Here is a 24167-nt window from a genome sequence, read left to right on the forward strand (position 1 = left end):
TGTCACCACGCATTAGGAATTCAACGTGGGCATACAAAACGCATCCTCCCTGCGCGGGCTTTGCCAATCATGATGCGGAGGTACAGATACGAATATCCGTACAATTTGGGTTTGGCAGCATGCCTACCTACTTAGTGATGCTAGTGGACGGTGTTGGGAGACAGTCAGCGCAGGCATGCATACCCGGGGAAGAGACGTGCTGACCCCTGGGGTCAAGGGTCGGACAAACAGCATGGCTGCGTGGGAGCACCGTGGAGTGGGTGCATGGTTCCGCGGGCCAAGCACGAGGGGTTCAATCCCATGGCTGCCAACCAACGCCAACCATAACCCCAAATGAATTCCTACTGCCATTATTGCCCGCGGAGGATACACACGACGTCGAGAAAGCGGATACACTCTGCCCAATCTAAGTGTTCCGAGATCCGATGGAGCCTTTCGTCTCCATGACTCCATCTGACCCCGTTGAGTGGACACCTGTGTTGATAGGAAGTTGATAGAGTTTCGAGATAGTATACGGGGACTACGAGTAGTGGCGATGCTCCCGGAGGACTTGCTGCTAATAAAACGACAGACAAGTTGGTGCTGGCTAGAGAGACCGAGAAACCCTGGACTGACATCGTGGTGGCTGCTCTAGGCCGTCGCATATGAGTTACGGAGTACCGGACGAACCTTTAGCAACGGAAGACTCCGTTGGCGCAGAATCCAGGGGATGGGTGAAGAGATAGGGAGTTACATCATCATTGCCAACGTCAGGTCGTTGCATCGACGCGGTCAGGGAAATGGGGCGACTCTGACTTGGCTGCGACATGACGAATACATCCTCGTACCGTTGTGTATTGTAAACGCTCCGGCGCCATGAGGCTCGAGCTGAGAAGCCACTTCCACGTGGCTGCGACGGAGCAGAAGGCATCCCCAACCTCCCGACTCGCGCTCTGGCGGTCTCGTCAAAGTATCCGTACGGGTACAGCTCCATTCGCCCGTGCTGGGTACATTGCTATACTGGAAGGGTACTTGCGAGGTGGGTACGGAACTGTGACCGCTCGTCAATCTGGCCATGGCGCATTGACCTAGTGGCCATGCAGAAGGTTGCGCTAGGGCCCCGAACCCCTGCAATCTCGGGCTTCATTGGGGAGGCCTAGGCGGACGTGACGTATTATCGTGACCAGCCCACGACCAGGGCAAAATCGGCCCGCAGAAGTTGGTCAGAATAACCGATCTGCTCTGTCGGTATTCGCCGTGGTTGCCGGAGAGGGAGGGAGAGAGGGGCGAAAGCGATTGACGTCGTCTTGCTCATGAGTACAGAGTACCAGATGTTAGTTCGCACGCACAGTGATATTAGCATTTAACCTGGTACTACTACTATTATTGGAGTATATTATCCTCAACTACGTAATGAGGTAGTTTAGACGGATGTGGAACGGACCTGGCGATATACGAGTACAATTTTCTCCAGAGAAAACCATCGGATTGTGTCAGACCTGTGGTCGACGCGAGAGGAAGGTGATGTGCACAATGTACATAATTGTTATCATCAGCGAATGATTTTGAGGTTTCGGAGCTAAGGTAACAATGACTCGGCCACGATGCATACCTCAGGTACTCGGGGAGAGCAGGAGGGAAACCACGGCCAACCCCTCATTGGACGATGTTGCCAGGCAGCAGGCATACCTAGTAGGTTAGTAGTGTAGTCACCTGTCGAGGAGTCACATTCGCATTAGGGTGGTGTTGGCATTCAGGTGCATCGTTGCTGGTTTGTAATTCCTCCTAGAAGCCCAGAGAAGATTCAACGTACATACCACTTACATACTACATAGTAATAGCAGTACTGTGTAGTATGTAGTAGCCGCGACGCATATTATATACCATGGTGATGCGTGTGTGCTATGTAACCCAGGCCATGTGGATGGCTGGGGCCAATGGAGACGTCGAGTTGGAGAACCGGCACGGCAGTTCTCTCTCCACTTGAGGCTCTTCTCGAGGTCCCGCACATGAACCCCGTAGCTAGGTACGTACGAGTATGACTTTACTGCCGAGTGGTGGTGAGTGGATAATACGGACAATGCCCACCGGCGGCTGTCTGTGGTACCTGTGCAATAGGACCAACACTCCCACTAGGATACGCCGTGGATTGTGCTCTCGGTGGTGGGCGAGCCGAACAGTTGGGACCTGGCGCAAACCGGGCAGAAAGTTGACAGCAAAATAAACCCACATTGCCGCCATTGCCGTTAGCCAGATCATGCACAAGTGCGGAGCTGTTTTGAAACCGAGGCATGAGTCGCATGACTGCCAGTACATAGTACCAGCCACCAGCCACCAGCCACCAGTACCGATACACCAATACACCAGCGCACCAGACGTATTCGTAAACAGCCGGCTTGCCGAATTGAGTAATGCCGTCCAGGGATACAAGGAACTGCCATTATGTTCGTAATATCAATCCAGGCCTCTGGGAAATGAAGGCATGAGCATTGGGTAGAATGGTTAAATCGGAGACTCCGCACATTCTCGAATACCCAGGATTGGCGTCACAATCAATCCTTCCCGCTGCGGCGCCGGGGGTGCAAGTGCATCATGCATGTCGTGAACGGATCCGAATTCCACATTCGACTTTGGCGTGCTTTCCTCGGATGACCTGGGCTACTAGCCCGAGATGAAGATGATGAGTGTGCCACTTTGTCACCCCCCGACGATCACTGGCCAAGTAGGTACTCCGTAGCCTGTGGCTATTGGGTGGTGCGCGGTCGTTAGTGGCCGCTTGCCCTTCGTACGCTTTCGTACTTTTGACGGAGAGCAATACATGACCTCTCCCTGGCGCGCTAGGCCCTGATCTGTTGATTCACGCTTGTCCTATACGAGTCGCATTGGGTGCATAGGTATACACGAGTCTGTATAATATCCGTAATGCCATGTTAGAACCCGGTGATGTCTCGGAAACCTCACAGGCTGACGTTTCGCACGCAAGTTCACACCCCCTAATATTACCAACCTGAATCTAGGGGGGGTCTACGATCGTCAAAGGCCTGTTTGGCGACGGTGCGCGCAGCGGCAACTAGGGTCGGTGGACTAGGGAAAATTGGCTGGCTGGGAAGGCAGCTTCGGTTATTAATGTCCGATGTACGGAGTACGGTGAATGCTGTCTGTAGCGATTTCTCCCGAAGATAATCAGTCCCCCCCCGGTTTGGTATTTGGTCAAGTGGTCGTTGGTGGGCGGGCAGAATTGGTGATGATGCTGAACCAATTTTGAGCGACTCGGGTGAGATTTGGTTGCATTTAAAGTTGAAAATGACCGGCAGGTTGGTGGACCTTGGTGGTTCCTTCCCCAATGTGCCTCTTGAATCCGTGCCGTGCCACAACTCCACCTCAGGCTTCTGGATTCAACGTCGAAGCTTTTTCTGGTCCCCCAACTCCCAAGGGTTCTCCCCCCCAAGCTTCAGCCCCAGCGCCCCTCCCCCCTCTGTGTCGCCGTGGGCGACGACCCTGAAAGGAATCCCTTGCCCTTCTCCAACTTCAGATGCAGCTCCAGCGGGATGACGGGATGGGAGGGGTTCTGACGGAGCTGCCATCCACGGGGTCCACCACATTGGATATTTTCTAACTACTCCTAATACTACATGGTTCTACAATGTTAATAGGATTATACCAATACAAAGTAGTAGAACCACGTTCACACCATGCCGCTCTGCCGCGCTGCCAGTCCTTGCCACTCCAATCAACCACGGTACCTACGGAGAGGTAGCCTTGAAATCGAGCCTGACACCGACACCGGCGATGGCGTTTCACCAGCAAGGGGTACGTACAAACGGGCAATCCTCCGACTTCGTGTTGGCCACTGAGGTTCCTCCCTGCTCTCCTGGTTTCCTTTCAATTGCTGCTCTTGGGGTACTCCGTACACGCCATGGCATTCCATATCAGCATGAGGACGAGTACAATGCTAATGCTCTGGCGCGGAATTTAGGTCGCCGAAAAGGAAAATAGCGTCAATTGCCTGCGTAAATTAATGGCAAATCCCAGGAAATGTTGGCAACTCTGGCCGAACGGTATTACTATTGACATTATTGTTGAGCTGTTTTGTTTGCAAATCATTGGTGTGCCTTGAATCTGGCGCATTATGAGCCGACTGCATTTGCCGGGAGGCTGTGTCTTGCAAGTCAACGCCATTTACTCCATGCGGCATGGGTTTGCGATGCTGGAAATGTTGCCGCTAATACTGAACCGTTGACGAGTGCGCCATCTAGCATATGAGGATATTCATTCACCACCCATGTGCCCGACTCTTTACCTGCCTCTGCTTGTGAATAGTAACTGATGCTCTCCGACACCATATTGGCACGGCCATCCCCCAGTCTCCTTGTTTGTTCTCCGAGGCCGACCTGACGCCAAACTGCCGCTTGACTGACGTTGGGGGAGATCAAGTGTCGACGGGACTGAGACACTCGGACGGGATGCATTCCATGCATCGCCGTGTATTGACGCTTGCAAGTTGTTGCACGATTTCTTGCCCTGATTGTACGGCACTTGGTAAAGTCCAACATGTGAGCAGTACCTAGACCCCAGAGAAAGCTCACAGGGACTAATAATATACCTATCACTTACGAATCCAAGCCGAATAATGAGTTTCGTGAGAGCCCAGTATTATTATGTCCAATGATGCCTCAACCACATTATTAATATAACCTCACCGCTCCCCCGTCGATAACTTCTTACCCACGGAACTGTATTTGTAGAGCAAAATGGCGATTTCATGCTTCTGTTGGTGACGCTGACGAGACGGGCTGACAAATGGGCAAAAATTTGCATGCCCTTTGAGACACGGTTAGGTCGTTGCCGTTTCTCGTACGGATAGAGAAGCGCCAGATGCACGTTGGAATTATCATCATGAACTCGAGCCGAGGCGTAAGGCCAAGGGCACAGGGTCGACCGCCACCCATTTCATGATGGGAAAACGATGCCGACCTCACCACAGAAGTCGGCGACTCGGCGAACCCCCACGATGCAACCAAAACGCATCTGGCATGGCCGCTTGTCGTTGCACCCTGGTACTTGTGCAGGGGATCGGCGCGGGCCAATTGGGAAAGAGGATCGAAGGCAGGAGCTGCAGATACGGGTGGGGTACTTTAGGAATACTTGGCTCCCTGAGTGCTCGTACCTCGCCCACGACTTCATGATGCCACCATCCGCCCCTCTACTGGACTATCCAAGAGTCCGTGGATGCTACTGCTCGTACTCGTATGCTATTCATGACAGAGCAGGCAAACTGAACAGCTGCGATGTTGAGTTTGGGTCTTTGCGGCCTATTGTGCGCCCCTAGCGTCATCCGCCACTGCTTGTTGGCGAGTTTGGATGGAAGGGTGTAAAAGCCTGACAAAAGGGGTCAGAAAAGAAAACTTATTAGCCGCATCCGTTTATGCCGCTGAATCAGGGTTTGGACGGTTTTACCCAGCACTACACGTTGACCGTCTTCGACTGACACATGGTGGCGGCACACACGAGTAATGTCAAACGGGATAGGCCAGGAAGTAGAAGGAGGCGCAAAAACTGCCAGATAGCAACTGAATCTGGCCCATCCAACGACTCTGGCTTCATCGGTGCTGAAGCCAAAGCTCCTTCTAGTAGGCGAAGGCGAACCGACGCCAAGCCTTCTGACCTTGCGTGCAGGGAGCCCGGAAAGCTAGAAAGGGATCTGAAAAAAAATCTCTCCGACCATTGCAGAGGAGGCTAGGTTTCATTGGTAGGTTGATCGTGGCAAATGCTAGGAGATGCAAAATCTCGAGTCCTCGGGAGTATCATTATCCGGGGACGAACTCATCAGGTATTGGTGTTGTCAAAGCTCAGTCGATATTCGAGGTGTTAGCAGCCCCCAATACCACAGATTGATAGGCCAATTCTGGTAATCTGACGTCGAGAAAGTGAGATTGGCAAGGACCTGCATCTTTTTTTGCATGGCACCTGACCAGGAAGAAAAAGGAACCGGGGCAAGAGAGACCGGGGGTTCCTTTGGTACGTAGCTACTAGCGGATACGCCACGAACGCGTCCCTTCTCGGCGGACAACAGTTGGATGGAGTATTTGTCTGGCGCGTGCAAATGTTCCGAGACGCGTGAGGACCTCACTGTCCCTCGGATGTACTGGTACCAGCAGTACCATGGGCGGTACTTGGAGGGTACATGTAGCGGACGGTGAGCTTGGTCCGGGTTTATTCCGGCAGTCCTCAGTGCAGCGCCCAGTGGGCGCTGCACTGCACTGAAGACATGGCGGTGGCAGCGGCAGGTGCTGGCAGGCGCCGTCTGTCACGGGCTGCGGTGGTGTGTGGTATGGTGCTGCTGCTGCTCTATTTTTCTCTCGTCTCTCTTCGTCCTTTCCTCCCTCTTCTTCACTCCCCGACTTTTTTTCTCCCTCTCTCTTCATCTACGCCTCATCGCCCCGTCGCCCTCATCATCGCCTCCACGACTCATAGCCTCGTGCTGCAAGTTGCGTAGTGTGGCTTGAGTCTTTTGCTCTGCGCTACCTCCTGATACCAGTGCATTACTCTTGTCGACATCGACCGGTTGGGACCCATCTCAGCCCGTTCTTTTTGTGGCCCCTTCAACGCAGAACAGGCCCACTTGCCACCTTGAACCACCGGCACCAGCCTGCGAGTCTGAAGTGTCCACCCACACCACAGACACAACCCATCCATCCGCCCCCCAAAAGCTAACCCGTCAAGCCCATCACCCAAGCAAGCCCTTCAACGGTTCTACTTTGGTGCGGTCCAGTCCAGCCCACCATTGCGGCTTTTGTGTGTCGGCGGCGTCACCCCCCCTTACACAAAACCCACTCTACAACTTTGAAGCTGTCGTTCTTGCGCTTGCGCTGCGCTCCGTTTCGGCCAAAAAATAAAAAAGCATCAAGACCCATTTCTCCACCCCGAAGCATCCCCCCCCGAACAACACCACCACACCCAAGAGGGACCTGCCACGAGCCTCATCCACCTCACTGGGACCTTGCCGCTCTCTTGCATCCACACACGCGAGCTCGCCAACTACGCCTCTCTCCTTCGCTCACGGGTATTTTCACATCTCTTTCGGGTTCAATTGCATCTTGGCCTTTTTCCGAAGTCTCGCGACTTCTTTGACTGTATAGCGAGGGCGTCACTTCTCACGTCGCCTCCACGCACAACACACGCGTCTCGTGTACAGTATTATGGACGGACCCCAATATTCTTCCAATGGTATAAACACGACCTCTGCGGGCCAGACGTATCCTTCTCCAACCGCCATCTCTCCCCACCAGCTGCAATCGGGCTCGCCCTTGCCGCAGACTCTCCCTCCGTTGCAGCCTCCCGCCTCCGCCATGCAGCCGATGTACGGGAGCAATCCGCACACGCCGCGAACGCCTGGGACCCCAAACACGCCTAATTCGACAAACAACTTGCCTCCCAGCTACCAGCAACAGACGTCGCAGCCGGCGGGTAGCCGTGGTATCTACTCGATGCCCCAGCAGAACCAGTACCAGCCTCCCCCGGGCTATGGCACCTCTGGTCCCATGATGCCGCAGACGACGACGGCCTCCTCGGGGCCCCAGCCCATCGCGCCTGCTCCCGCGGGCAGCCGCGCCCCCCCGGTTCTGCGCCCCATGCCTCCCGGTGGCATCATGTCCCAGCAGCCTGGCGTCTCCTCTCCCTACGGGCCAGGGAGCTCGCTGATGCAGCCCCAGTCCATGGTCCATGAAGGCGAGCAGCCGACACATGTCGTTGGCTCCCAGGGCCGCAGAGGTATCTTGCCCAGTGCCCCCGGCCGCCCCGCTGCGCCGGCCGCCGGCACTGGCGCACCCAAGAGCACGGTCATTCCCGTCAAAGATGCTGACGGAAAGTTCCCCTGCCCTCACTGCACCAAGACCTATCTCCACGCCAAGCATCTCAAGCGCCATCTTCTTCGCCGTGAGTTCCACCGCTTGGACCGTCCTAGCGCATTGATGTTGAGCTAACCATCCCGAACTAGACACGGGTGACCGCCCCTACATGTGTGTGCTCTGCCGCGATACGTTCTCCCGAAGTGATATTTTGAAGCGTCACTTCCAGAAGTGCTCCATCCGCCGGGGAAACCCCACCGGTGTGAGCCACTTGTCCCACCCCCAAGCTCACGTTAGAAAGAACCAGAACCAGAAGCCCGCTGGTATGGGCGAGGGCGACCTCAACCAGCTTAATGGGCTGAACAACATGCCCCCCCAAGACGGTATGGGACACCCGTTCGGCATGGTGCCTGTCTCCGACGGCATGAACAACATGGGCTCTGAAAGCCATCTGTCCAGGTCCAGCAGCATCAGCAGGCTTGACAACCCTAATGGCTCTGACCGTAGAGGCATGGGTGGACCTGTTATGGGCACCTCGCAGCCGTACCATGGCAGCGACGTGTCCAGCTCCATGAGCAACCAGCCCATGCCGAGCTACAATATGCCCCCGGGTCAAAACGGAATGCCCATGTATGGCGGTTCAAACTCGAACCAACAATCTGGCCTTGATTGGTCTCAGATGTTCCAGGCTGGTGCGCATCCATCCTACGTCAGCAATTCAACATTTCCTAATCTTGGACAGACGCAGACCGCAATCAAAACCGAGCCTGATTCCTCCGAGCTGCGGCCGGCAGGCGACAGCTTTGGCGAAGCCCCCTTCTACTCGAACTGGGGAATGCCATCCAACATCCATAATCCGTATAACAAACTCTCCGATCGTATTCTTAACCTCTTTTATCCTCCCTCCGAAAACGTCGATCCCCACCTCGCAGGGATGAACCTCTACTTCTCGCCCGACAATATCAAGGACTTTCTCGAAAACTACACTCATTTCCACGTCCACACGCCCGTCCTTCATCTACCGACTTTTAAGGTTATGGAATCTTATATCGGGCTGGTCGCAGCAATGTGTTGCATAGGCGCGTGCTATTCAGATCGAGTCCATGCAGATGACGTGCGACAGATGATGGACTTCTTGTGGATCGCGCTTGAGAGAGACTGCAAGGTCTTGTCGAGCGTCGATCTGTCGGAAACGGGCAGCCAAGACGCTGACAAAGCTGACACGGAACAGCTTCAAGCGGTCCTAATAATGTCCATCCTGACTCTCTGGAACGGCAACCCACAGCAACGCGAGCGAGCGAGACAGACTTTCCCGATTCTTGCGTCGCAAGCCAGGCGGCTTAACCTATTCTCCCTGTCACGAACATCATCACTCTACTCCCCGCTTCATGAATCAAACTTTGATCCCGCCATGTTTCGCGTCGATCATTTTGATTGGGAGTTGTGGATAGAGCAAGAGAGACGGGTTCGGGTGATGATAGGGATATTCTTAGGTGATGTGGCCATGGGACTGTACTTTAACATACTGCCTCAGGTCGACCCGCTGGAGCTGCAGATTCCACTACCATGTGATGATGCTGCTTGGGACGCAAATACCGCCAAGGACTGCATGGCCGCGTTGGGTTTGCTCGGACAAGATGCCGTACGGGACAAGAACCCGTTTGGGACCCAACGGACCACACAGCCAGAGGTCCGTTCTGCTCTCAAGGCCCTTCTCCACCCGTCCATTCAGATCCAGCCGGGTAGTACCAATCTGTATGGGAAGTTTGTGTTGATCCACGCTATCATGGGGCTCATCTATCGCGCTCAGACGAGGGAAAAGGGGGCGGCATTCTACAACAACGGAACACCACCGCCAGGCGACTGGGTGGTACCTTCGACAACTAGCGGAAGAGCGACTCCAGTGAAGGGAGTCGGCCAGGAGATTGAGTTCCAGAACTTGAAGGCCCTGAGTGCAGCACTTGACAAATTCAAGTATAGCTGGGACGTGGACATGGTGACCCAGTTTCCTCCTTCCACGCAGACGGCCAATCCTAAAAGATCGGGCTTTTCTCGGGATGGGATCCATTTCTACTGGCTAGCCAAGTATGTCCTCAAGTTCACGACCTCGGCCGACCTCCAGTTGCCGGCAGATGCTCGACTGATTCAGGTCATTTCACTGTTGAAATCAGTGCGGAAATGGGTGCTTAGGGACGGAGCCTCGAGAGGAGAAGAGTTGGGATCGATCGGAGAAATTGATGAAGACTACGGAACTGTGGATTTGACATTGGACATGGCAAAACTCTTTAGACCTCTGCCTCAGGTAGTGGGGGACGCTGAGACTGCGTTTGTCAAGACCGAACTCGGCCATATGGGCGGCTAGCGATGTTTGATTGTCCAAAAGCTGGGGGGATGGCTGCATTCGAACGGCGTTACATTTGATGTTTTGATTTCGAGTCTTTCTGGTTTTGCCCTTCTGTTTTCCCTTATCTTTTTTCAAACCCTCCCCAATTTTCCTGTTTTATTCTCTCTCACGACTCGGACCGGCACTATGGGACTGGGCGGCAAGTGTTTGCGAATTCAGGGCGAAGTGGATGCTTCGCAGTTTTTTCTGCATCTGGGCGGTACCGGCGGCGGGTTAGTTTTCGCACTGCATTGTTGAACGATAGACGGGGAGCGGAGTTGAGACTGCATTAGACTTTCGATCACGATAGACAAGGAAATTCTGTCGGCCACGGCAATGTCCTGGCGGTGGGGATCACGGCGACTTCACGACCTGCTGGGGGAGCTCATGGCCAAGGATGATCTTGTGCCCGGGACTCCTTTTACTGGTAGAGGTCTGATGGGCGATATGATTGATGGTCAATGAAGGGCTTGTATACAGGGGGAATTCAATGTGCACAGCTGGCACCATTGTGGCGTAGGTAGCTTTGTTGACAATGGAAAAAAGTTAAGCTTTATGGATAATATGTCCTGGTTTTTGCTCTTGCTGTTTGTGATTTATTGCACGCCGTGCTTGCTGGGCGCACCACTTGCCGCAGGGTCTTGTCGTCAGCGACTCTCATTCTTGTCGATGGTGATGAGCTGCGGCTTGTACTTGCGCAGCTCGTTCTTGTCCTCCTCTGAGGGCGTGAACCCGAAGCGCTCCTCGGCCTTGTCAGAGAGGTAGAGACCAGCGGCACCCCAGGCAATGACAGCGATGCCGACGCCGGCACGGGTCTTGGGGGAGAGGTTCTTGTAGGTCCTATTGTTTTGAGAGAGGTTTCTGATGTGAGTTGGGTGGATGCTTTGGGGGTGAGAAAGAAAGGGGGGCGGGTTTAGGAGGGTGCGTACTTGAACATTGCTTCTATAACGAAACAGGGTGTGGGGAAAAGCTGGTTTGATGAATGTGTATGTACAAGTGTGCTACATACTTGTTCTGTTGATGAAGGGGGAGGATGTTGTGATGCAGCGTTACTGGCGTTGGATGAATTTTGAAGTTGAGGCTATGGAAAGAGGTTGTTGGAAAGTAAGCCCCACTATATACAAGATGCGATTGTTGATTGGCTGGCGTCTTGCTTCGGCCTCTTCATGCTACTAGGTAGCCACATACTCTGCCTATGGTACGAACTACTAATACGACTATTATGAATAGGTAGGCGTCTACAGTTATACTCGTATTTGGACATATCTAATGGAGTGAGTACGAGTAGCTCGGAGGCTCTATCTTGGTGTACGAGTACTCGTAGTTTCACAGTTCAACTCTGGAGTCGTCCTTGACTGGATTGGGAGAACTCCCAGGCCTACTATTGTGTAGTACGAGTAGGGATCAGGGATAGATACAGTAGGCAATGGAGCTGTACGAGTACTAGTACTAATATAGATTACTTGTCTTGGATCGAGGATGGAACTCAGAATGCAGGAGGTCACTCTGAATTTTCCTTTTCGTGAGGTGACAATGAGACATACAAGTACGACGCACACTAGCGGTACGAATAGGATCACCGCACATGTTCGTGAGGCCTGAAAGGTGTGTCTAATGAAGCATGGCACCTGGAGGCACACAGCATCCCATGGCCCCTGGCAGCTGAGACAGGGGTTTGCCGGAGGAGTATCCGTATGTACGAGTATGGATACCCATCGTAGTATTAGGCACCCAAGTCCAAAGGTAGAAAATCAAGGTACGGTACGGATATACTACTAGTACATAGGCGAAGAACAACTGATCGGGAATTCAACATGCGCGAGACATTCGTCTCTGGGACCAGACAGTCAGACCGGCATTTTGATTTTTCAACCGGTCAACCAACCCGACGCTGCGACCGCCAGAAATATCCAACGCTTCATCTGTGAAAGATTTGCGAGTATTATTACCGGAGGCACGCGAGTTTGTGAGGAAGGGCTACCAGATTATCCTAGATTGGGCTGTTGTTTGCTCTTCAGGCATATAACTTGCGACTGGCATGCGATGACAAGGATCCGGAAAGAAGCTCGTCAGCTTCGCTGGCTCACGAGTAAAGTCGAAGTCTTTGAAACTTGCGCATCTTCATTTACACTCAAGCAAGGTGCTGGACCCGTTGGAATGAATGTAGGGAAGATCTTCTTCAACGACATGCCGGGTGGACGTACGAATATCTGGACTTGATTTTCCACTGGCTTCGCATTCACGGATCACGCTCCCACAGAGATGGAAGTCGCCCGATGCAAGGGACACGCCTCTGATTGCCTGCAATCTTATACCTGGTGAGCTGGGATGACCCCGCCTTGTTGGTTTGCACTCTGCAATCTGATCGGGCTGCAAGGAGTCTCTGCGGCACCGACATGAAGACCCTGGATTGAGCCACTGCGTCATGTCGGCAAGTGAACGGGGGCCAAAACGGACAAATCCGAGACGAACCAGGCCAGGAGGAAGCGAAGACCAAAAAAAAAAGGTACGAATACGGATAGAAAACCTTACATTCGTGGCGCTCAAACCGAGTCAGGGCCAGCGCCACGGTACCGAGACTCCGAGAGTGGACAATAAGCGGAGAGCATCGAGGCCCAGCAGGGCGGTTTAGCGAGCGGGAGCCATGGGCAGTGGGATATTGTTACTATTAACGGTCGGTATCGAGTTGGCACCCGAGGGCGAGTGCAGAAGGATGGTGAACTGGTGGATGGGGCGCTGGGAGCGGAAACACGAGGCGCAAGGCACAGGACGCAAGGGGTCAATGGCGGTGCACGGTTGCAAGCATCCAGGAACCAGACTTGTTGGCAGTACGAGTATCCGTAATACTCGTAGACACTCATCAGACAGGCTGTGAGGAACGGATCCCGACGGCCATGCCGAATGCGTGTCGCTTGAACCAGGAACGGGCGACAATGGTGGTGCATGGTCTGGGCTCTGGCAAGATGGGTCTCAGCCGCCGAGGAGAGGGGTGTGACGCGCGCAGATTCGGTGTCGCAGACTCGCAGCAGTTGTTGGAAGTTGCTGGGGAGCGGCAGCAGTGGGGTGTTTCGTGTCTTGGGCCAGGCTCCAGTCTGTCATCGATGGATGGTCAATGGGCTCGCAATGGAGTCAATGGAGCCAATGGACTCGTGGCTGGCACTTGGCACTGGACTGCGTCTCTGCGCTGTCCAACAGCAGCCGTGTGCACTTGCAGCACCGGTTGGTGACAGCATGGACGAGTAGGTGAGGTAGGTAGGTACGAGTATCCGTACTAGTAATACCTATTACTCGCAAGGTAGTGAGAGCGGGTGAGTCGTTCATGCCTGTCCAGCTGGCAATCATGGAAGGCACGGACCTCGCATGCTGGCAGAGTTGATGGCTGCCAATGGCCTCATGACAGCGGCCATGGCCTCGGATCGGAGGCAGGCGATTTGTCACTGTCACTCACCGACCACCTCACACTCGTGATCCTGGCTGCTTGCTGCCACCTCACGGGCCGTGACCGCTTTTGGGCTGGAGTTGGTGGACAGTGAATGGATGACAGATGACTGACTGACAGTCTTTGGTCTGCTCGAGGCCGCTCGGAGACGGCGGAGACGACGGAGGCAGCGGAGCACCGGCCCCATCGTCGAATCCCCAAGTACGTACCACTTGCTGCCCCAATATCTGGGCTTGGGTATAGCCACGATCCTGCAATCCAATACCCATCCGACTAGTTGTTTAGATGAACGGGGCAGCCCCGAGACTCTTGTTTCAACAGCCACTACCGCAAGCCAGGGCATGCTTGTACTATGTAACTCTGTGCCTGTCCATCCAACAAGGCTCCAAGCAAAATTCAATCCGGGGGCAGTGAGACAGTGACTTGCAGCCGCTCCACCCTCTTCTTCTCCAAGACCTAAGTCGGCTTGCCTACGGTCACAAGAGGGCAAGAAGGTCAAGTCATTCGGCCGCAGTCATCCATGGAGACACGTCGATCTCGACAATCTCGACAATCTGTCCATATCCGTCCACATTACCTCAACCCCCCGTCGCCGCCACATCAGAGCCACTGCCAGCGCCACCGGTTGCGGTGCAAGGGGAGCAGCATCGAGCAGCACGAGTACGAGTACTGCACCAGCACACGGACACGCTGATGACCACGGCACAGCGCGCCGTCCCCGTCATCGAACCCGCCGAGGCCCTGCTCAGGCCCGTTACCCGCCCAATCGCCGCCACCTACACCTGCGGCCACCAAACATCACCACCACCACCACCTCCGCCTCTTCTCCTCTCTGTCGCGCCACCCGCCCGAGAAGACGGCGACGACGGAGAGGCACCGCTCCCTTGATCCTCCATCATGCAGCGCGTCTCGGCCCTACTGCCCTCGTGGGACAAGAGGGCCTCGAGCTCTGCCGACAACTCCAGCTCCAACTCCTCCAGCTCCTCGAACTCGAACTCGAACTCGAACTCGAACCCCAACCCTGGCTCCGGCACCGCAACCAACAAGACTGCCAGCGGAGGTGGCTTTTTCGGATGGTCCAACCGCTCGAGCACCGCCAGTGCGAGGACCAGCGTCTTCAACGGCCTCTCCAAGATCAACGTTAACAGCGCCAACAATCGCAATAGTAGCACTGGTAGCATCGCCAATGGTCGCATCCAGCGCGAGGCCTTCTGGCCTGCCAACCTCGACATCGAATGTGAGAAGGCTGCCAGGATCATCAAGTCTTTCTGCGGTAAGTGTCCAACGTGACCGCTATCACTCTATCGTGGATGGTCCTTTTACTGACATGTGTCGCCTCATGTAGCGGACGGTTACCTCGCGCCCGTAGACGGTTCAGCGACAGCGCACTCAGACGAACCCAAGACGCCCGTCAAGGTCCCCAAGAAGATCCCCAAACGAATCATTCAGAATGCCGCTGGAATTGCCGTCTTCACATGCATGAGGAGTGGGTTATGGATGACGGGATCAGGCGGCTCTGGCATCCTCATCGCCAGGAAGTCGGACGGGACCTGGTCACCTCCTTCAGGGATCATGCTGCACACTCCCACCCTCAGCTTTATCATTGGCGTTGACGTATACGACTGCGTCCTGGTCATCAACAGCCTGGCCGCCCTCGAATCAATTACACAACCCCGCGTGACCTTGGGCGAGGACGTCGGTCTGACCAGTGGACCCCTCGTGCCGATGGACTCCCCCGGGACAGAGATACAGATCAACATCCGGGAACTGGGCAACACCGTCCTTACCTACATGAAGTCCAGGGGCCAAGAACAGCTCGTCAACTTGAACGGGTGCATTCTCACTGAACGAGCCAACGAGAACGAGCGCTTCTACGAGTCTAGCGTCACGCAGATGGATATCTTGTCTGGGAACGTATCTCGCCACGTCGAAGAAACTCGCCCGTTGTCAGAGGTCATCAAGCTAGCTGAGGGAAGGACGGATTTTGATCCTACCGTGGTTGGGAAAATCGCCGCAGAGCCCGCGCCCGGCGATGCCAATATCGCCTCTCCCCACTCGACACCACTCTCGCCCCGCCGAACATTCGGGGTACCGCAAGCAGATGACCCTGACCCCTTTGGTGTCCTGGCCTTGGAGATGGCGGGCATGGAGATTCGAGAAGCTGGGACTCGTTTGCGCCCTGTTAGCAGCCAGATGGATTTCCACGCTCGTTCCGCGTCCCGGCCCCCCAGCTCAGCGCTGTCCAAGACTTACCGTCAGAGCGGAGACACATTTGTGACCAGGAGTAACCGCGAGAGTTGCATGTCGTCGCGCACTGTAAAGAGCCAAATGACGGATGCCTACACTCAGACGGATACGGGCAACACCCCCGAGACCAGCCCAAGCCCCAGTCGGAGTGAGAATGGTCAGGAGGAGGCTTCTTTTGGAAAGATCCCAGAACGCAAGCATGACGAGGTGGAAGATGACGATGAGATTGACTACACGACTATTGATCTGACACCACTTAAGCATCTGAGTCATCCGTACACCAGCCGGGAAGCCTGGGCGACTGACCGAGCGACAACTGCGGAGAACCAAGACACCACCAAGGTGGCCACACCGACGACGAATGACAAGGCGGAGGGGGAATCGAAGGGTTCAAGCCACCATACAGAGGTTGAAAAAGAAAAAGGAAAAGAAAAAGAAGGTGATGACGATGACGATGGGGCATTGTCCAACGACGACGCGGACGATGAAGACGACGACGATGAGGAGCCCGTGGTATTTGAGGTGGCAGCAGTACAGCGGACGAGCACCCAAGCCGTGGCTTCGCGGATGATCCAAGCTAAGGGGAATATGGTTACGATTCCGAAAAGGATCCCCCCGCCGTTGCCAACAAGGAATCCTGCGCGATCCTCTCTGATCAACAAGGGCCGCATGAGCGACGAAGGGTCCAGCTCACACGATTCGCTTCACCAAGAGCCTGGCGACTCGGATCATGACGCCGAAGCGGATGAACAGAAGCGAGATTCCACCACTCCCCAGCCTGCAGATGTGGCTGCTGACAGGTCTCGTTCGCCGAGCCCTTCCGCCGAGGCGCCCTCTAAGGCCGACACCCCCGAGGCGAAGGATACGGAGTTCGAAACGACCCCCCGAGAAGAGAAGGCCCAGCCGGTTGAGACTAAGACTGAGGAAATCAGAGCCCCTGAGCCCCAGGTCGAGGACGCCAAGAAGGAGGAGCCGAGCTTGTTTACTGAGGAATCCGAGTCAAAAAGCGAGGATTCTAAGGTTGACGAAGTCAAGGTCGAAGAGCCAAATGTCGAGGAGTCGAAGGTTAGCGAATCGGAGACTGAAGAGCGGAAACCCGAGGATTTGAAGACTAAGGAGAAGAACACTAAGGAACCGAAATGCGAGAGCTCAGAGACGGAAGAGCTAAACGCCGGTGGCCGGAAGAGTGGCGAGTCCAAGACTGAAGTCCCGGAGGTTGAGGAGTCGAAAGAGGATGAGGCAAAGGGCGTAGAGACCAAGGGTGAAGCGTTGAAAGAAGACGAAGCCGATACTGCAACGGCTCTAGATGAGGCGGACGATATCTGGGAATCAAACAAGAAGAACGGATCGTCCATCGACACTGGGGCTACCGATGTTCGTTCGAGCTTTGCGGAGTCCTCGTACACCACTCCCCCGACTTCCGAACGCCGCTTTTCGCTGAAGGATGACGAGGGCGAGACAACAAAGGAGCCACTCAAGGACGATGAGAAGCCCGTTACTGAGGAGAAAGGAGAGGTTAAGGAGAAGCACCAGACTGGCGACGGCGAGGATGCGGCTGCACCCAAGGGTGTCACTGCCGCATGATCCTCACACAACGGACACGAAGTAACGACCATTTTACACTGTCTGGAGGCAGAAACGCCTCCGGCGGTTTATTTCCCCCCCGGAGGAAACCAATCTTTATCACATTTGAGGCGACATACTGGCATGCCTCGGCGCTTTACTCCTGGGCACTAGGTATATGGTTTCAACAGGCGTCGTATTTTTATTTGGAGCAGCCGCCATGTACAATGAACAAAAGGGCGTTCAAGGGGAAATATTCTGCAGATTTTGAGCGCCACATATGCTAAAATTAGAGCAGAGGGATGGATGGATGGGTGGATGGGCGCATGGTAATTACAGCATGGACTGTGTATGGGGGGTTATTTGCTCACTACGAGAAGCGTCGGTAGGATAGATGAAAGGGAAGCTCACGTTTTGTGAGGATTTATGATATCAAATGTGGAGATTAATTAATATATCAAAAGAAACCACGCCTCTGCGGTCTAATCTCAGAATTGCCAGATGTGCGAGATCTATGTGATACGAGGATTCTATATTAGTAGTATGCCACTGGGGTGATGTGTTGGGGAACATGTGGAGGGAGGGAGGCTGTCCAAGTCACGTGCAGTCGTTGCAGAACGACAGCCACAGCGACAAGCCACAAGGAGGCTTGACGCCACTCCAGCACGGTCAAGCCAGCGCGCAGCAAAGATTCGCTTCCCTGGTGGTTGGTTGTTCAACGCCTTCGCGACGCAACAACCAAAGACGCGACGGCGAGCCCAATTCCACCCACGATCCCGTCACCACCACCACCACCACCACCGCCCCACCGTCCCACTATCCCAAGCGCCAGAAACACCAAGAGACTCCAGCACCAGAGGCGTCAGTGGCAGCGGCGCGAGGTTGCCCAGCATGTCAGGCTCAGGCAAATGGCGCGAGGAGCAGATCCTGATCATCTGCCCCGGCAGCCGCACCACCATGGCCCAGCTGGGCTGCAGCGAGCTCACCCCGCCTACCCATCGCTTCCCCACGAGGATGTTCCGCGACGGCAACGAGTGGCGGCCCTACCACACCTTTAAGCGCACAAAGGTCGTCGACGGCGTCGAGCAGGAGGAGTGGGTGGAGGATGTCGACTCGGACGAGGGCGCCGTGTTCCCCATGGAAGGTAATGCGCCCTGAGCAGTTCCGCCCTGAGGATGATGCTATGAGGGCGGACTGCGGTCACGTCGAGGTGTCTTACGGAGGCTAATTGATTCTGCTGTAGGCGGTCGCATTGTCCAGATGGAGGCCTTCCTTGCCTTCCTCGACCACGTCCACACCATGCTCACCACCACGTACCACAACACCCCCATCATGCTCATGGCCTCGCCCCAGTGGACGCGACCCGACTGCGAGACCATTGCACAGTACATCTTCGAGAAGACGCGGACGCCCGCCCTGTGCCTGATCCACAGCGCCGTCGCCACGCAGTACGGGCTCAAGTTCCCCAACATGACCGTCGTCGACATTGGCTACCAGAAGGTCGATGTGACGACCATCTACGACGGCCGCGTCGTCAACCACCTGGACATTGGCGCCCCGTCGCCCAACAGGCAGATCAGCGGCGGCGAGGCCTTCACCCAGCGGTTGCTCAAGCTGCTGGGCAGCCAGGGCTTCACGCGCGACATGGCCGAGCAGCTGAAGAAGAGCCCCATCTGCGAGGTGCTCCCCTACTCGCCGACGGCCAAGTCCCTGGCGGAGCTGCCCGTGGAGGACGCACCGTCCGCCCCAGCGGCATCGGCAGAGACAGCTCCGGCTGGGTCGCCGGAGGTGGCAAAGGAGGCGCCGAAGCCTACCGAAAGTGTTGAGGAGAATGGAGAGAATGGAGAGACGAATGGTGACGACGACGGAGTTCTGGACGTTGCTAGTATCGTTACCAGCGGGCAGACGAAGGAGTTCCTGGCCAAGAAGGAGAAGGAAAAGGGGAAGCCCGGGAGGAAGCCTAAGGAAACTGCCGAGGCGGGCGCGGCCAAAGCGGCGCGTTTGCCCAATTCGAAGCGTACCCACAACATGTTTGCTTATGAGGAGGTTGTCCAGGAGGAGGTGCCTCCTGAGCCCAAGGAGAAGCCCGTGACCAACGGCTCGGGAGAGAACCTCATCCCTGTCTCTGATGCTATGGAGACAGATACCAATACGAATGAGCCGCAGAAGGAGGGCGCAGCTGCGGGCGCGGAGGCTCCCAAGCCGGCAGAGCCCACCAACGGAGCGAGCACAGAGTCGAAGCCCGCAGAGGGGCAACAAGAAGAGCAGGCAGAGGTCAAGCCGGAAGCTCAGCCAGAGGCGCAGCCAGACGTCGAGAAGGCAGCTCCTGAAGCTCCTGCGGAGTCAAAACCAGAGGGACAGACAGAGGCCCAGCCAGAAGCTCAAGCAGACGAGTCGAAACCTGCCGATACCCATGAGCTCCGGGCCAAGCGTATCCGGCGAGATATCGAAGTTGGGCTGGAGCGCTTCACCTTTGCGGACCGCGAGGAGATTGACCGCATCGTGAGCACCATCTACCACACGATCCAGGGCATCGATGACATGTATATGCGGCCTGCCTGCTGGGATAATCTGGTCTTTGTCGGCAACGGCGCCCGCCTGCGTGGTCTGAAGGAGAACATCCTCCAGACCCTCAACGCCCGACACCTCGTCTCCCCCTCCACCGCCACCATGTTCACGTCGGAGCTGCCCTCTAACATGGGCACCCCCACCGGCACCGGATCCCAGACGCCCACTGGCTCCTTCACAGGGGCGCCGCACCAGCTGCCCTCCAGCGGCGTTAACCCCCTCCTGCAGGCTGCCACGACAGCTAGCAGCCTCGGCGTAGCAGGTGGCCCTGGATCTACAGCCGCAGCCGGCACGCCCCAGGCTGGATCCGAGGCAGGCGGGCCCTCGGCGGCCACGCACCACTTCCACAGCCAGACGCCCACGAGCATCAAGACGGTCACCATGCCGACCTACCTGCAGGAGTGGTCCAAGCACGGCTTCGAGGAGGCCATGTTCCTCGGCGCGCAGGTCGCGGCCCGGATCGTCTTCTGCCTGCACTCCAACATGGATACCCAAAGCGCCGAGGCGCAGAAGCTGGCGAGCCTGAGCCGTGTGGACTACAAGTGAGTTTCCTACCTTTTCCTCCTACTACTCATACGAGTTATATATTTTCACCATCATGCTAATGTTGTGCGTGTTCTAGTGAATTCGGCCCCAAGGCTATCCGCAGCCATTCCATGCTTGGCTAAAGGGGAGGGGGGGATTGTGTAGATGACACCTCCTTTTCGACATTGGCGCTTTGTTTTTCTCGGAGTTCTTGGGTGGAAAACGGCTTTCTAGGGGGCGGATTGGGTTTACGACATGGAGTGGTGATCCCGCAAATGCACCTTTCTCGGTCGAGCCGTAGCTGGCTTGTTTTTTTTTTTTCGAGAAGGGGGCGAGTTTGTGTGTTGGTATAAGAGGATGGGATGATCCTGGTCTTGCCAGTGAGCTCATCGGGAGGCATTGAATGTAATGAGTATAGGTGTACAATACTCTAGAAATTCCTCACAGCTAGCGAGGTTCTTTATTCCCTATTTCTGCAAGACTCCCCGCAGCGCCAGGGGCTCGTGGCTCTGTTTAGTTTTACTTCATCAAGTCTCTTAGGTCACCATTTGTCATTTCTCTATAGAATACAGAAATCCGGGTATCAATCTATTTTAGACCGTACCCTCATACCCTCATATACATGAATCAAGTAGCTCGTGAGATAAGACAAGCCAAAGACCGCCCAAGACGCTAATCATTTCTCCAAATACACTTTTTGGGGGGGGGGGGGGGGGGAATCGTCATATCCTGCTTTTACACTTATTCGGCAGTAACGAATCAATGCAGCGGGGTTGATATCGCGTGTCTTCTTAACCTGCGTGATTGCGAGATTCGGCTTCTTTGGCGGCATCGTGCCAGTTGGTCTTGAGCAGGTAACCGTACTCGATCAGAGACACACTGGTGGTAAAACTGTCAGCAAAAACACAGCTTCCTATTTACGCGGGGTAAAGAACAAAAAAAAGAGGGAGAAAGACGTACACACAGAGGCCAACCGTGACACCAAGCCACAGGCCCTCGAGCTGCCAGCCGAGTCCAAAGGCCAGCCACAGCGAGATGGGCAGGGAGATGACATAGTAGGCGATGAGGTTGGCGGGACCGCCGATGGACTGCTTGCCGATGCCGCGGAGGATGCCGTGGGCGCCGGCGGAGAGGCCGTCAAAGACTTGCATGACGGCGACGACGGGCAGGACGCGGACGATGAGGAGGATGACCTCCTCGTCGTTGGTGAAGAGGAGGGCCAGGTGGAAGCGGAGGGTGCTAAAGATGGTGAGGTTGAAGAAGCCGATGACGAGAAAGGTCCAGCAGGCCTAAGTGTTGTGGTCAGTCCGGATGCAAAAGCAGAGATAAGGAAGAAAAAAAAAGGGGGGGGGGATTTCAGGGGTCAACATACCACTTTAGCGGCCGTCTTGGAGGCGTCAACCAGCCCGGCACCGATGAGGTTGGCGATGCGGGTAGAGGAGGCGATGGACACGGGGAAGGGGATCTGGTAGGAGATGCTGCCCAGGGTGGCCAGGGCGCTCTGGGCGGCAAGGTGCTCGGAGCCGAAGCGGCTGGCTAGGAGAGTCATGATCTCAAAGGCGAGCCACTCGGCCTCGACCATGATCATGCCGGGCAGTGCGAGGCGGATCATGACCCACCAGTTGGAGAGGGCGCGCTTGGTGAAGCCGCCCCAGCACTGGGAGCCGTCGACGAAGCGGACGTAGAGGAACAGGAGGACGGGAAGCAGGCTGTCGGTGATGGCGACGGCCATGGGGGCGCCGACGAAGCCGAGCTCGAGTTTCCAGACGAGGATCCAGAGGATGAGAGCGTTGATGGGGGCGGCGATGAGCAGGACGTAGGTGGTGGCGCGGAAGAGGCCCTGGGCCTGGGTGAAGCGCTTGCCGCACTCGAAGAGGATGGTGCCGGGTATGCTGAAGATCATGACCTTGAGGTAGAGGCCGGCGAGGCGGGCCGAGTCGGGCTCGGGGATGATGAGGAGGAGGATGTCGGTGGCGAAGTACCACAGGACGGCGATGAAGGGCATGAGGGTGAAGAGGAAGCAGGCCATGCGCTGGCACTGCAGGCCGACGAGGTGCTTGTGGCCGGAGCCGTAGGCCTGGGCGCAGAGGGTGTCGAGGCTGGTGGCCATGCCCTGGAAGGGGGCGATGCAGGTGATGGCAGCCGACATGTTGGCGACGGAGACGGCGCCCAGCTCGCTCTTGCCGATGCGGCCGACGGCGAAGATGCTGGCGACGTTGATGGAGTACTGCAGGAAGAAGGTGATGATAAGGGGCCACGAGTACTCGGCCAGCGTCTTGGTCTCACGCTGCCAGGTGGTGCGAATGCGGCCCTGGGCCACGGCCTGCTCCCACTGCTGGTCAAGGGCCTCCTCATCGTCGCTGGGGACGCCCAGCAGGGGCGAGGTCTCGGACGGAGGCTGGATGACAACGGGGGGTCTCTCGTCGCCAGCGGGGGGCAGTTTGGTGCTGAAGAGGCGACGGTAGACGCGGGAGGCCAGGCTGCGGTGCTTCTGGGCCGGGTGCTTGGGAGGCAGGACATGGTTGTCCCTGAGCAGGCTACGCTCGGCGTCGCGGGACTGCTTGCGCTCGAGGGCGCTCAGGCCCGGGTCGTCGATGGTCTTGGGGTTGAGGACGGGGCGAGTGCCACCGTAGGCGACACCGCTGGGGCGGCGATACATGAAGTGGGCGCCCTCATGGTGCTCAGCGTCGTCGAGGGCGCCATCGTCGGATACATCGTCGTCGGAGCAGGCAGCAATGTCACTTGCCAGATACTGCTCGGCCAGAGGCGACGAGGAGCGGAAGGACGACGAGAGACTGTGGTGGCCGTTGCGCGTGCCATGGCGCAAGTCCTGGCGGATGTCCTGGCTGGAGGAGCCGCCTCGTCGTTCCTGACCCATTGAGGTGTTTGCAATCGGTCTCTGGCGGGTGTCCGTTCTCGTGAGGGCAAGAGTCAGAGGACGGAGAAGTGAGAGCGGCGATGGACGCTGGGGCGGTGGGTACGGGGATGGATGCCGAGGTGGGGGGTTTGGTGTTAGTGGTCAGTAGTTAGCTGGTGTTAAGGGGTGACTGCTGATGGTGCAGATCAAGGAGGCTCCATGGATATAAGGAATAGAAGGACGTCCAGTATTCGTATGCGAGCAAGGAATACGGAGACAGCATGGTGCAAGGGCATGGCGACGTGGGACAGAGGTGGTTCATGTCAGTTGTGGTATCGATATTTTGTTTGTACATGGTAGATCGCTGTTTGCCACTCACCGAGTCAACCGCCCTGACCCGTTGAGCCAACTTTTCCTCCCCCCCAGGCCCCCCCCAGCCATCCGACATCGGGTGACACCGCTAAACACTCCCTGCACCCTCCTGCACCACCACCTGGTACCAATGCACCATCCGCCTGTCGTCTGCGCCCTACAGAGCAACTTGTGTACTGAGAAGTTGCGCCTGTTGTGCATTTGACGAGCTGACGAGCCGACCAGCCTGTCGTCGCCGCCCTATCATGCACGCCTGCTGCAGGGATCTGCAGGCGTGCATCATCGATCCATCAGCCCGTCTCCCCGCCCTTTACCAGTGATACCCGCCGTAGTACTCTACTCGTGAGTCGTCATGGATCCCGCGATTCAATCCCCCAGGGTATCCAG

The 24167-nt window shown here is 56.1% G+C and overlaps 5 protein-coding genes across 5 annotated transcripts; 3 read left to right on the top strand and 2 right to left on the bottom strand.

Moving 5' to 3' along the window:
- Positions 1-7328: 7328 nt before the first annotated feature.
- On the top strand, positions 7329-10188 carry ACO1O0_004160 (transcription factor domain-containing protein; the record flags this gene model as incomplete). Its single annotated transcript, XM_083193601.1, has 2 exons — positions 7329-7914; positions 7976-10188. 2 exons carry the CDS (start codon positions 7329-7331, stop codon positions 10186-10188), a joined length of 2799 nt encoding a protein of 932 aa, XP_083050549.1.
- Positions 10189-10856: 668 nt separating this feature from the next.
- Positions 10857-11146, bottom strand: ACO1O0_004161 (uncharacterized protein; the record flags this gene model as incomplete). Its single annotated transcript, XM_083193602.1, has 2 exons — positions 10857-11049; positions 11139-11146. 2 exons carry the CDS (start codon positions 11144-11146, stop codon positions 10857-10859), a joined length of 201 nt encoding a protein of 66 aa, XP_083050550.1.
- A 3399-nt stretch (positions 11147-14545) lies between these two features.
- ACO1O0_004162 (uncharacterized protein) lies at positions 14546-17479 on the top strand (the record flags this gene model as incomplete). The annotated part of the gene is made up of 2 exons (XM_083193603.1): positions 14546-14921; positions 14994-17479. The coding sequence occupies 2 exons, from the start codon at positions 14546-14548 to the stop codon at positions 17477-17479; spliced, it is 2862 nt and encodes a 953-aa protein (XP_083050551.1).
- Positions 17480-18349: 870 nt separating this feature from the next.
- Positions 18350-20572, top strand: ARP9 (uncharacterized protein; the record flags this gene model as incomplete). Its single annotated transcript, XM_083193604.1, has 2 exons — positions 18350-18602; positions 18702-20572. The coding sequence occupies 2 exons, from the start codon at positions 18350-18352 to the stop codon at positions 20570-20572; spliced, it is 2124 nt and encodes a 707-aa protein (XP_083050552.1).
- A 770-nt stretch (positions 20573-21342) lies between these two features.
- Positions 21343-23691, bottom strand: ACO1O0_004164 (tyrosyl-DNA phosphodiesterase-domain-containing protein; the record flags this gene model as incomplete). Its single annotated transcript, XM_083193605.1, has 4 exons — positions 21343-21430; positions 21512-21840; positions 21924-23466; positions 23687-23691. The coding sequence occupies 4 exons, from the start codon at positions 23689-23691 to the stop codon at positions 21343-21345; spliced, it is 1965 nt and encodes a 654-aa protein (XP_083050553.1).
- Positions 23692-24167: the final 476 nt, after the last annotated feature.

Source organism: Amphichorda felina (assembly GCF_050947745.1).
Source record: "Amphichorda felina strain 45539 chromosome Unknown scaffold_4, whole genome shotgun sequence".
Lineage (NCBI taxonomy): Eukaryota > Fungi > Ascomycota > Sordariomycetes > Hypocreales > Bionectriaceae > Amphichorda > Amphichorda felina.